The 12,680-nt window shown below is 52.7% G+C and overlaps 1 protein-coding gene across 1 annotated transcript in view; it reads left to right on the top strand.

Annotated features, from left to right (window-relative positions):
- TENT2 (terminal nucleotidyltransferase 2) overlaps positions 1 to 11,438 on the top strand; it is a 583,214-nt gene extending 571,776 nt beyond the window's left edge. The window contains exon 15 of the mRNA XM_078677766.1: positions 10,261 to 11,438. Coding sequence (XP_078533892.1) covers positions 10,261 to 10,341 — 81 coding nt within the window. The 3' untranslated portion in view covers positions 10,342 to 11,438. The remainder of the gene's footprint in view (positions 1 to 10,260) is intronic.
- Positions 11,439 to 12,680: the final 1,242 nt, after the last annotated feature.

Genomic DNA, 12,680 nt, shown 5'->3' with positions numbered 1-12,680 from the left:
TGTGGCTCTGTGTGTGTGTGTGGCTCTGTGTGTGTGTGTGGCTCTGTGTGTGTGTGTGGCTGTGTGTGTGTGTGGGGGGGGGCTCTGTGTGTGTGGGGGGCTCTGTGTGTGTGTGGGGGGCTCTGTGTGTGGGGGGCTCTGTGTGTGTGTGTGGCTGTGTGTGTGTGGCTGTGTGTGTGTGGCTCTGTGTGTGTGTGTGGCTCTGTGTGTGTGTGTGGCTCTGTGTGTGTGTGTGGCTCTGTGTGTGTGTGGCTCTGTGTGTGTGTGTGGCTCTGTGTGTGTGTGTGGCTCTGTGTGTGTGTGTGGCTCTGTGTGTGTGTGTGGCTCTGTGTGTGTGTGGCTCTGTGTGTGTGTGTGGCTCTGTGTGTGTGTGTGGCTCTGTGTGTGTGTGTGGCTGTGTGTGTGTGTGGCTGTGTGTGTGTGTGGCTGTGTGTGTGTGTGGCTGTGTGTGTGTGTGTGTGGCTCTGTGTGTGTGTGGCTCTGTGTGTGTGGCTCTGTGTGTGTGTGTGTGGCTCTGTGTGTGTGTGTGTGGCTCTGTGTGTGTGTGTGTGGCTCTGTGTGTGTGTGTGTGGCTCTGTGTGTGTGTGTGTGGCTCTGTGTGTGTGTGTGTGTGGCTCTGTGTGTGTGTGTGGCTCTGTGTGTGTGTGTGGCTCTGTGTGTGTGTGTGGCTCTGTGTGTGTGTGTGGCTCTGTGTGTGTGTGTGGCTCTGTGTGTGTGTGTGGCTCTGTGTGTGTGGCTCTGTGTGTGTGTGGCTCTGTGTGTGTGTGGCTCTGTGTGTGTGTGGCTCTGTGTGTGTGTGGCTCTGTGTGTGTGTGGCTCTGTGTGTGTGGCTCTGTGTGTGTGGCTCTGTGTGTGTGTGTGTGTGGCTCTGTGTGTGTGTGTGGCTCTGTGTGTGTGTGTGTGCCTCTGTGTGTGTCTGTGTGTGTGTGTGGCTGTGTGTGTCTGTGTGTGTGTGTGGCTGTGTGTGTGTGTGGGGGGGGGCTCTGTGTGTGTGGGGGGGCTCTGTGTGTGTGTGTGGGGGGCTCTGTGTGTGGGGGGGCTCTGTGTGTGTGTGGGGGGGGGCTCTGTGTGTGTGTGTGGGGGGGCTCTGTGTGTGTGTGGGGGGGGGGCTCTGTGTGTGTGTGGGGGGCTCTGTGTGTGTGGGGGGGGCTCTGTGTGTGTGTGGGGGGGCTCTGTGTGTGTGTGTGTGTGGGGCTCTGTGTGTGTGTGGGGCTCTGTGTGTGGCTCTGTGTGTGGCTCTGTGTGTGTGTGTGGCTCTGTGTGTGTGGCTCTGTGTGTGTGTGTGTGTGGCTCTGTGTGTGTGTGGCTCTGTGTGTGTGTGGCTCTGTGTGTGTGTGTGGCTCTGTGTGTGTGTGTGGCTCTGTGTGTGTGTGTGTGTGGCTCTGTGTGTGTGTGACTCTGTGTGTGTGTGTGTGTGTGACTCTGTGTGTGTGTGTGTGTGTGTGTGGCTCTGTGTGTGTGTGTGTGTGTGTGGCTCTGTGTGTGTGTGTGGCTCTGTGTGTGTGTGTGTGTGGCTGTGTGTGTGTGTGTGGCTCTGTGTGTGTGTGTGGCTCTGTGTGTGGCTCTGTGTGGCTCTGTGTGTGTGGCTCTGTGTGTGTGTGTGTGGCTCTGTGTGTGTGTGGCTCTCTGTGTGTTGCTCTGTGTGTGTGGCTCTGTGTGCGTGTGGCTCTGTGTGCGTGTGGCTCTGTGTGCGTGTGGCTCTGTGTGCGTGTGGCTCTGTGTGCGTGTGGCTCTGTGTGCGTGTGGCTCTGTGTGCGTGTGGCTCTGTGTGCGTGTGGCTCTGTGTGCGTGTGGCTCTGTGTGCGTGTGGCTCTGTGTGCGTGTGGCTCTGTGTGGGGGGGGCTCTGTGTGTGTGGGGGGCTCTGTGTGTGTGGCTCTGTGTGTGTGGCTCTGTGTGTGTGGCTCTGTGTGTGTGTGGCTCTGTGTGTGTGTGGCTCTGTGTGTGTGTGGCTCTGTGTGTGTGTGGCTCTGTGTTTGTGTGGCTCTGTGTGTGTGTGGCTCTGTGTGTGTGTGGCTCTGTGTGTGTGTGTGTGTGGCTCTGTGTGTGTGTGGCTCTGTGTGTGTGGCTCTGTGTGTGTGTGGCTCTGTGTGTGTGTGGCTGTGTGTGTGTGTGGCTCTGTGTGTGTGTGGCTCTGTGTGTGTGTGTGTGTGGCTCTGTGTGTGTGTGTGTGTGGCTCTGTGTGTGTGTGTGTGTGTGTGGCTCTGTGTGTGTGTGGCTCTGTGTGTGTGTGGCTCTGTGTGTGTGTGGCTCTGTGTGTGTGTGGCTCTGTGTGTGTGTGGCTCTGTGTGTGTGTGGCTCTGTGTGTGTGTGGCTCTGTGTGTGTGTGTGGCTCTGTGTGTGGCTCTGTGTGTGTGTGGCTGTGTGTGTGTGTGTGTGTGTGTGTGTGTGTGTCTCTGTGTGTGTGTGTGTGGCTCTGTGTGTGTGTGTGTGGCTCTGTGTGTGTGTGGCTCTGTGTGTGTGTGGCTCTGTGTGTGTGTGTGTGGCTCTGTGTGTGTGGCTCTGTGTGTGTGTGTGTGTGGCTCTGTGTGTGTGTGTGTGTGGCTCTGTGTGTGTGTGTGTGTGGCTCTGTGTGTGTGTGTGTGGCTCTGTGTGTGTGTGGCTCTGTGTGTGTGGCTCTGTGTGTGTGTGGCTCTGTGTGTGTGTGGCTCTGTGTGTGTGTGGCTCTGTGTGTGTGTGTGGCTCTGTGTGTGTGTGTGGCTCTGTGTGTGTGGCTCTGTGTGTGTGGCTCTGTGTGTGTGTGGCTCTGTGTGTGTGTGGCTCTGTGTGTGTGTGGCTCTGTGTGTGTGTGGCTCTGTGTGTGTGTGGCTCTGTGTGTGTGTGGCTCTGTGTGTGTGTGTATGGCTCTGTGTGTATGGCTCTGTGTGTGTGGCTCTGTGTGTGTGTGTGTGTGTGGCTCTGTGTGTGTGTGTGTGTGTGTGTGTGGCTCTGTGTGTGTGTGTGTGTGGCTCTGTGTGTGTGTGTGGCTCTGTGTGTGTGTGACTGTGTGTGTGTGTGTGTGGCTCTGTGTGTGTGTGTGGCTCTGTGTGTGTGTGTGGCTCTGTGTGTGTGTGTGGCTCTGTGTGTGTGTGTGGCTCTGTGTGTGTGTGTGGCTCTGTGTGTGTGTGTGGCTGTGTGTGTGTGTGGGGGGGGGCTCTGTGTGTGTGGGGGGCTCTGTGTGTGTGTGGGGGGCTCTGTGTGTGGGGGGCTCTGTGTGTGTGTGTGGCTGTGTGTGTGTGGCTGTGTGTGTGTGGCTCTGTGTGTGTGTGTGGCTCTGTGTGTGTGTGTGGCTCTGTGTGTGTGTGTGGCTCTGTGTGTGTGTGGCTCTGTGTGTGTGTGTGGCTCTGTGTGTGGCTCTGTGTGTGTGTGTGGCTCTGTGTGTGTGTGTGGCTCTGTGTGTGTGTGTGGCTCTGTGTGTGTGTGGCTCTGTGTGTGTGTGTGGCTCTGTGTGTGTGTGTGGCTCTGTGTGTGTGTGTGGCTGTGTGTGTGTGTGGCTGTGTGTGTGTGTGGCTGTGTGTGTGTGTGTGTGGCTCTGTGTGTGTGTGGCTCTGTGTGTGTGGCTCTGTGTGTGTGTGTGTGGCTCTGTGTGTGTGTGTGTGGCTCTGTGTGTGTGTGTGTGGCTCTGTGTGTGTGTGTGTGGCTCTGTGTGTGTGTGTGTGTGGCTCTGTGTGTGTGTGTGGCTCTGTGTGTGTGTGTGGCTCTGTGTGTGTGTGTGGCTCTGTGTGTGTGTGTGGCTCTGTGTGTGTGTGTGGCTCTGTGTGTGTGTGTGGCTCTGTGTGTGTGTGTGGCTCTGTGTGTGTGGCTCTGTGTGTGTGTGGCTCTGTGTGTGTGTGGCTCTGTGTGTGTGTGGCTCTGTGTGTGTGTGGCTCTGTGTGTGTGTGGCTGTGTGTGTGTGTGGCTCTGTGTGTGTGGCTCTGTGTGTGTGGCTCTGTGTGTGTGTGTGTGTGGCTCTGTGTGTGTGTGTGGCTCTGTGTGTGTGTGTGTGCCTCTGTGTGTGTCTGTGTGTGTGTGTGGCTGTGTGTGTCTGTGTGTGTGTGTGGCTGTGTGTGTGTGTGGGGGGGGGCTCTGTGTGTGTGGGGGGGCTCTGTGTGTGTGTGGGGGGGGGGCTCTGTGTGTGTGTGTGGGGGGGCTCTGTGTGTGGGGGGGCTCTGTGTGTGTGTGGGGGGGGGGCTCTGTGTGTGTGTGGGGGGCTCTGTGTGTGTGGGGGGGGCTCTGTGTGTGTGTGGGGGGGCTCTGTGTGTGTGTGTGTGTGGGGCTCTGTGTGTGTGTGGGGCTCTGTGTGTGGCTCTGTGTGTGGCTCTGTGTGTGTGTGTGGCTCTGTGTGTGTGGCTCTGTGTGTGTGTGTGTGTGGCTCTGTGTGTGTGTGGCTCTGTGTGTGTGTGGCTCTGTGTGTGTGTGTGGCTCTGTGTGTGTGTGTGGCTCTGTGTGTGTGTGTGTGGCTCTGTGTGTGTGTGACTCTGTGTGTGTGTGACTCTGTGTGTGTGTGTGTGTGTGTGTGGCTCTGTGTGTGTGTGTGTGTGGCTCTGTGTGTGTGTGTGGCTCTGTGTGTGTGTGTGTGTGTGTGGCTGTGTGTGTGTGTGTGGCTCTGTGTGTGTGTGTGGCTCTGTGTGTGGCTCTGTGTGGCTCTGTGTGTGTGGCTCTGTGTGTGTGTGTGTGGCTCTGTGTGTGTGTGGCTCTCTGTGTGTTGCTCTGTGTGTGTGGCTCTGTGTGCGTGTGGCTCTGTGTGCGTGTGGCTCTGTGTGCGTGTGGCTCTGTGTGCGTGTGGCTCTGTGTGCGTGTGGCTCTGTGTGCGTGTGGCTCTGTGTGCGTGTGGCTCTGTGTGCGTGTGGCTCTGTGTGCGTGTGGCTCTGTGTGCGTGTGGCTCTGTGTGCGTGTGGCTCTGTGTGCGTGTGGCTCTGTGTGGGGGGGGCTCTGTGTGTGTGGGGGGCTCTGTGTGTGTGGCTCTGTGTGTGTGGCTCTGTGTGTGTGGCTCTGTGTGTGTGTGGCTCTGTGTGTGTGTGGCTCTGTGTGTGTGTGGCTCTGTGTGTGTGTGGCTCTGTGTTTGTGTGGCTCTGTGTGTGTGTGGCTCTGTGTGTGTGTGGCTCTGTGTGTGTGTGTGTGTGGCTCTGTGTGTGTGTGTGTGTGGCTCTGTGTGTGTGGCTCTGTGTGTGTGTGGCTCTGTGTGTGTGTGGCTGTGTGTGTGTGTGGCTCTGTGTGTGTGTGGCTCTGTGTGTGTGTGGCTCTGTGTGTGTGTGGCTCTGTGTGTGTGTGTGTGTGGCTCTGTGTGTGTGTGTGTGTGGCTCTGTGTGTGTGTGTGTGTGTGTGGCTCTGTGTGTGTGTGGCTCTGTGTGTGTGTGGCTCTGTGTGTGTGTGGCTCTGTGTGTGTGTGGCTCTGTGTGTGTGTGGCTCTGTGTGTGTGTGGCTCTGTGTGTGTGTGGCTCTGTGTGTGTGTGTGGCTCTGTGTGTGGCTCTGTGTGTGTGTGGCTGTGTGTGTGTGTGTGTGTGTGTGTGTGTGTGTGTCTGTGTGTGTGTGTGTGGCTCTGTGTGTGTGTGTGTGGCTCTGTGTGTGTGTGGCTCTGTGTGTGTGTGGCTGTGTGTGTGTGGCTCTGTGTGTGTGTGTGTGGCTCTGTGTGTGTGGCTCTGTGTGTGTGTGTGTGTGGCTCTGTGTGTGTGTGTGTGTGGCTCTGTGTGTGTGTGTGTGGCTCTGTGTGTGTGTGGCTCTGTGTGTGTGGCTCTGTGTGTGTGTGGCTCTGTGTGTGTGTGGCTCTGTGTGTGTGTGGCTCTGTGTGTGTGTGTGGCTCTGTGTGTGTGTGTGGCTCTGTGTGTGTGGCTCTGTGTGTGTGGCTCTGTGTGTGTGTGGCTCTGTGTGTGTGTGGCTCTGTGTGTGTGTGGCTCTGTGTGTGTGTGGCTCTGTGTGTGTGTGGCTCTGTGTGTGTGTGGCTCTGTGTGTGTGTGTATGGCTCTGTGTGTATGGCTCTGTGTGTGTGGCTCTGTGTGTGTGGCTCTGTGTGTGTGTGGCTCTGTGTGTGTGTGGCTCTGTGTGTGTGTGGCTCTGTGTGTGTGTGGCTCTGTGTGTGTGTGGCTCTGTGTGTGTGTGTGGCTCTGTGTGTGTGTGTGTGGCTCTGTGTGTGTGTGGCTCTGTGTGTGTGTGTGTGTGGCTCTGTGTGTGTGTGTGTGGCTCTGTGTGTGTGTGTGGCTCTGTGTGTGTGTGTGGCTCTGTGTGTGTGTGTGGCTCGGTGTGTGTGTGTGGCTCGGTGTGTGTGTGTGGCTCGGTGTGTGTGTGTGGCTGTGTGTGTGTGTGGCTGTGTGTGTGTGGCTCTGTGTGTGTGTGGCTCTGTGTGTGTGTGTGTGGCTCTGTGTGTGTGTGTGTGGCTCTGTGTGTGTGTGTGTGGCTCTGTGTGTGTGTGTGGCTCTGTGTGTGTGTGTGTGGCTGTGTGTGTGTGGCTCTGTGTGTGTGTGTGTGTGGCTGTGTGTGTGTGTGTGGCTCTGTGTGTGTGTGTGGCTCTGTGTGTGTGTGTGGCTCTGTGTGTGTGTGGCTCTGTGTGTATGTGGCTCTGTGTGTGTGTGGCTCTGTGTGTGTGGGGGGGGCTCTGTGTGGCTCTGTGTGTGTGTGTGTGTGTGTGTGTGTGTGTGTGTGTGTGGCTCTGTGTGTGTGTGTGGCTCTGTGTGTGTGTGTGTGGCCCTGTGTGTGTGTGTGGCTCTGTGTGTGTGTGGCTCTGTGTGTGTGTGCGTGTGGCTCTGTGTGTGTGTGCGTGTGGCTCTGTGTGTGTGTGTGTGTGTGGCTCTGTGTGTGTGTGTGTGTGTGTGGCTCTGTGTGTGTGTGTGTGTGTGTGTGTGGCTCTGTGTGTGTGTGTGTGTGTGGCTCTGTGTGTGTGTGTGTGGCTCTGTGTGTGTGTGTGTGTGTGGCTCTGTGTGTGTGTATGGCTCTGTGTGTGTGGGGGGGGCTCTGTGTGTGTGTGTGGGGGGGGGGTTCTGTGTGTGTGTGTGTGTGGCTCTGTGTGTGGCTCTGTGTGTGTGTGTGGCTCTGTGTGTGTGTGTGGCTCTGTGTGTGTGTGTGTGTGTGTGTGTGTGTGGCTCTGTGTGTGTGGCTCTGTGTGTGTGTGTGGCTCTGTGTGTGTGGCTCTGTGTGTGTGGCTCTGTGTGTGTGGCTCTGTGTGTGTGGCTCTGTGTGTGTGTGTGGCTCTGTGTGTGTGGCTCTGTGTGTGTGTGTGGCTCTGTGTGTGTGGCTCTGTGTGTGTGTGTGGGGCTCTGTGTGTGTGTGTGGGGCTCTGTGTGTGTGTGTGTGTGGCTCTTTGTGTGTGTGTGTGGCTCTTTGTGTGTGTGTGTGGCTCTGTGTGTGTGTGTGTGGCTCTGTGTGTGTGTGTGGCTCTGTGTGTGTGTGTGTGGCTCTGTGTGTGTGTGTGTGGCTCTGTGTGTGTGGCTCTGTGTGTGTGTGTGGCTCTGTGTGTGGCTCTGTGTGTGTGGCTCTGTGTGTGTGTGTGTGGCTCTCTGTGTGTGTGTGGGGCTCTGTGTGTGTGTGGGGCTCTGTGTGTGTGTGGGGCTCTGTGTGTGTGTGGGGCTCTGTGTGTGTGTGTGGGGCTCTGTGTGTGTGTGTGGGGCTCTGTGTGTGTGTGTGGGGCTCTGTGTGTGTGTGTGGGGCTCTGTGTGTGTGTGTGGCTCTGTGTGTGTGTGTGTGTGGCTTTGTGTGTGTGTGTGTGTGTGGCTCTTTGTGTGTGTGTGTGTGTGTGGCTCTTTGTGTGTGTGTGTGTGTGGCTCTTTGTGTGTGTGTGTGTGTGGCTCTTTGTGTGTGTGTGTGGCTCTTTGTGTGTGTGTGTGTGTGGCTCTTTGTGTGTGTGTGTGTGTGGCTCTGTGTGTGTGTGTGTGGCTCTGTGTGTGTGTGTGTGTGTGGCTCTGTGTGTGTGTGTGTGTGGCTCTGTGTGTGGCTCTGTGTGTGTGTGTGGCTCTGTGTGTGTGGCTCTGTGTGTGTGTGTGTGTGGCTCTGTGTGTGTGGCTCTGTGTGTGTGTGTGGCTCTGTGTGTGTGTGTGTGGCTCTGTGTGTGTGGCTCTGTGTGTGTGTGTGTGTGGCTGTGTGTGTGTGTGTGTGGCTCTGTGTGTGTGTGTGGCTCTGTGTGTGTGTGTGGCTCTGTGTGTGTGTGGCTCTGTGTGTGTGTGGCTCTGTGTGTGTGTGGCTCTGTGTGTGTGTGGCTCTGTGTGTGTGTGTGGCTCTGTGTGTGTGTGTGTGGCTCTGTGTGTGTGTGTGTGTGTGGCTCTGTGTGTGTGTGGCTCTGTGTGTGTGTGTGGCTCTGTGTGTGTGTGTGGCTCTGTGTGTGTGTGTGGCTCTGTGTGTGTGTGTGGCTCTGTGTGTGTGTGTGGCTCTGTGTGTGTGTGTGGCTCTGTGTGTGTGTGTGTGGCTCTGTGTGTGTGTGTGTGGCTCTTTGTGTGTGTGTGTGGCTCTGTGTGTGTGTGTGTGGCTCTGTGTGTGTGTGGCTCTGTGTGTGTGTGTGTGTGGCTCTGTGTGTGTGTGTGTGTGGCTCTGTGTGTGTGTGTGTGTGGCTCTGTGTGTGTGTGTGTGGCTCTGTGTGTGTGTGTGGCTGTGTGTGTGGCTCTGTGTGTGTGTGGCTCTGTGTGTGTGTGGCTCTGTGTGTGTGTGTGGCTCTGTGTGTGTGTGTGGCTCTGTGTGTGTGTGTGGCTCTGTGTGTGTGTGTGGCTCTGTGTGTGTGTGTGTGTGTGTGGCTCTGTGTGTGTGTGTGTGTGTGGCTCTGTGTGTGTGTGTGTGTGGCTCTGTGTGTGTGTGTGTGTGTGGCTCTGTGTGTGTGTGTGTGTGTGGCTCTCTGTGTGTGTGTGTGTGTGTGTGTGTGTGGCTCTCTGTGTGTGTGTGGCTCTCTGTGTGTGTGTGTGTGTGTGTGGCTCTCTGTGTGTGTGTGTGTGTGGCTCTCTGTGTGTGTGTGTGTGTGTGTGTGGCTCTCTGTGTGTGTGTGTGTGTGTGTGTGTGTGTGGCTCTGTGTGTGTGTGTGTGTGTGTGTGGCTCTGTGTGTGTGTGTGTGTGGCTCTGTGTGTGTGTGTGTGTGTGTGTGTGTGTGTGTGTGTGTGTGTGTGTGTGTGTGTGTGTGTGGCTGTGTGTGTGTGTGGCTCTGTGTGTGTGGCTCTGTGTGTGTGGCTCTGTGTGTGTGGCTCTGTGTGTGTGGCTCTGTGTGTGTGTGTGGCTCTGTGTGTGTGGCTCTGTGTGTGTGTGTGGCTCTGTGTGTGTGGCTCTGTGTGTGTGGCTCTGTGTGTGTGGCTCTGTGTGTGTGGCTCTGTGTGTGTGTGTGTGGCTCTGTGTGTGTGTGGGGCTCTGTGTGTGTGTGTGTGTGTGTGTGTGGCTCTTTGTGTGTGTGTGTGTGTGTGGCTCTTTGTGTGTGTGTGTGTGTGTGGCTCTGTGTGTGTGTGTGGCTCTGTGTGTGTGTGTGTGTGTGTGGCTCTGTGTGTGTGTGTGGCTCTGTGTGTGTGTGTGGCTCTGTGTGTGTGTGTGTGTGTGTGTGTGGCTCTGTGTGTGTGGCTCTGTGTGTGTGTGTGGCTCTGTGTGTGTGTGTGGCTCTGTGTGTGTGTGGCTCTGTGTGTGTGTGTGGCTCTGTGTGTGTGTGTGGCTCTGTGTGTGTGTGGCTCTGTGTGTGTGTGTGTGTGTGGCTGTGTGTGTGTGTGTGTGGCGCTCTCTGTGTGTGTGTGTGTGTGTGGCGCTCTCTGTGTGTGTGTGTGTGTGTGTGTGTGTGGCTCTGTGTGTGTGTGTGTGTGTGTGGCTCTCTGTGTGTGTGTGTGTGTGGCTCTCTGTGTGTGTGTGTGTGTGTGTGGGGCTCTCTGTGTGTGTGTGTGTGTGGCTCTCTGTGTGTGTGTGGCTCTCTGTGTGTGTGTGTGTGTGTGTGGCTCTCTGTGTGTGTGTGTGTGTGGCTCTCTGTGTGTGTGTGTGTGTGTGTGTGTGTGGCTCTCTGTGTGTGTGTGTGTGTGTGTGGCTCTCTGTGTGTGTGTGTGTGTGGCTCTGTGTGTGTGTGTGGCTCTGTGTGTGTGTGTGTGTGTGTGTGGCTCTGTGTATGTGTGTGTGTGTGTGTGTGGCTCTCTGTGTGTGTGGCTCTCTCTGTGTGTGTGTGTGTGTGTGTGTGGCTCTGTGTGTGTGTGTGTATTTATTTATCTTTTGGGGTGTATATGAATAGAGGCTTGTTGGGCTTGCCAAATGAAATTTTGTAGTGTTTTCTTTAATTTCGGGGTCATTTTAATTTGTCACACCTAATACAAGTAATAGAGAAAATACACGAAATGTATAATTCACTTATGGATGAATGTTTTTCCTCTTGCAGTCGTACAACAGAATAAAGGACAAGAAGGACTTGAACGGTATACTGCCTTTAAGAGCCACTATTAGTGGACAGAAAAGATAAGTGACTTCTCATGGATATTTATGGAAAATAAAAAGGACACTATCTGAGAACGTTCTCCCAGTTGTTTACTTTGTCTTGAAGTTATTCATGCCACCAAATGCTATATCCAGGTTATCGGTTATGTAGAATGGATTACATAGAATGATGTGCATTTAAAAGGCCGATCAACTGCAAATCTATTTCTTTACATGTTTGCACTGTCCCTAGTGAATTAGTTTAAAATTAAGAGTTCTACTTTTTTCAGGATTTTTACAAGTTGTGAAGAAGCTAAGCTAAGAAGCTTTATTCTGAACAATCGAGTGTAATATATTCTGTATTAGCATCAATTTGACTACATCTGAAAACTGCATTAAATAATGGTGATCCAGAACACAGACATCCAAGGAGATTTTAAGGATGCAGTAGTCTGTTTTAAGAGCTATGCGGGGTCATCTCACTTTTCTCTGTACGGCATTCTGTGTTACGTTCTGTCATTATGATCCATCAGTTGAAATGCTACCGTATTAGATGCTGAGAAACAGAAAGAGCCCTCTACGAACATTATGAACTGGAATCCATGATAATAATTTTCATTGAGCTTTATTCGATGGCATACCCGAAGTCTCTCACTTTAGAAAGTGACCAAAAACTGGAGGGGAGGGTGTTGGGACAGTAGACTAAATAACTACAAACATGTTCATTTAGTCCACAACCATCCTCCTTGTATATGCGAGAAACTCATAAAATGAGACTCCATGGTTTCAGCCGACATCTGCAAAGTGGTAATGATGGCTGCTAACATGGCTGCAGAAGACAAGCCGAATTTTGTTTTTCTGAATTGTATGTAAATATGTGTAAATTGGTCCACTACTGTAAAAATCTTGAACATTTTAACTTTTCCATCTATTACAAATTGTGTGAAACATCTTTTAAGATTTGTGTTAGAAACCTCAGTAGACCTGCTGTAGCACACACTGTGCTTCTTATGTATTTGTTAGTGCAGACTAGTACCTCTGTTAAAATATTTTCCCTTCTTTGCTGTCGGAAAAGTGCACATTTGTTAAGTTTCCGTTTCCTCAGGCTTTTAATTTGTATGGCGTCAAATAAAGTTTATCTATGGAAAGTGTGTGCTTTGTTTAATTGTATATATGCTCGCAACAATAAATGGCTATTTAGCTTCTACTGGGCAGCACGCAAGAACGGTAGGTTTTTTGGATAAGAGATTCTTTCTTAACTATCCTCTGATGGCAGAAAGACGGCAAGTTTAATTTACTCTTCTGTAAGTGTTTTACCCCCTAGCTCTCGAACTAAGAAGATTTTATTACACTTAGTACAAATTGTTCAAAGACTGTATGAAAATAATGACTGTTTAATGAGAGAGCTTGCAACCAGTGTTAAAGGTAAACCTGCTACTGTAAGGATCTGTGCTCTCCTTATAAGATGGTGAAGATTTCGAAATACCTATGGAACAGATAGGCATACTCGTTTAACCCCTTCCATGGTGATGACGGCCCCCAGCCGTTATGCATTACGGGGCTCGCATGCTGATGGCGGCTGGGGGCCGTCATAACCCCGCCCGTTCGCGATTCTGCCGCACAGGCGCAGAATCGCGGCCGCATGGAAGGGGTTAAGAAATTCATTAATGGTGTAAACATATGGCTACTTTTCATTATAAAAGATACTCATGGAGATACACTGCAAGCTCTTACTCTGAACCTAACAGTGTAGACTTGTGAGTACATATGAATGTCCCTACGTGCACATAAGGTGCAGTTGTAAAAGGTGGGCCGATTGAAAATTATGATTTTTCTGAGATACAGCAGAACCATTCTTATTGAGGTTATGACCTCCGTGGTTATCTCCCCCTTATAAAGTTTTCTCCAGTGTTGAAATTACAGGTTCATAAAATTGTGGTACCATAGAGGAATGCTGGCCATTTTCTGAAAGGCTTTGTAGTCTCAATTTTAGGTAATCTATTGCGATTACCTATAAACGGGGAATTGCACATTGTGATTCCCTTGGCACGTATACCAAGCATTTTCTAAATGCAAACTGTGCTTTTTGGAAAATGCTATTACCTTTGACTTCAAGTCAATGGCAACCTTCTGCAAATTTCAGAAAATGCACGAAGGGCATGTATGCGCTTTACAAGTGCACATTTTGTTTTGGGGTGCTTCTGGGGGTCCTTAGGCCCCCAGGCACCCTTAGCTTTGCATTACCTAACTAGCGAATACCAATTAGGTAAGCGAAAATTAGCTAATACAAAAACATTTGCGCCTAAGGGCCTAAACAAATGAAGTAGTATTATCTACTAGCGATTACCTATTTACCAAATCGCTATTTGGTAATATTAAGGAATC

Source organism: Lissotriton helveticus, chromosome 2_1, assembly GCF_964261635.1.
Source record: "Lissotriton helveticus chromosome 2_1, aLisHel1.1, whole genome shotgun sequence".
NCBI classification, from domain to species: Eukaryota; Metazoa; Chordata; class Amphibia; order Caudata; family Salamandridae; genus Lissotriton; species Lissotriton helveticus.
Note: the sequence above shows the minus strand (reverse complement) of the source record. Positions and strands in the feature narration are given on the sequence as shown.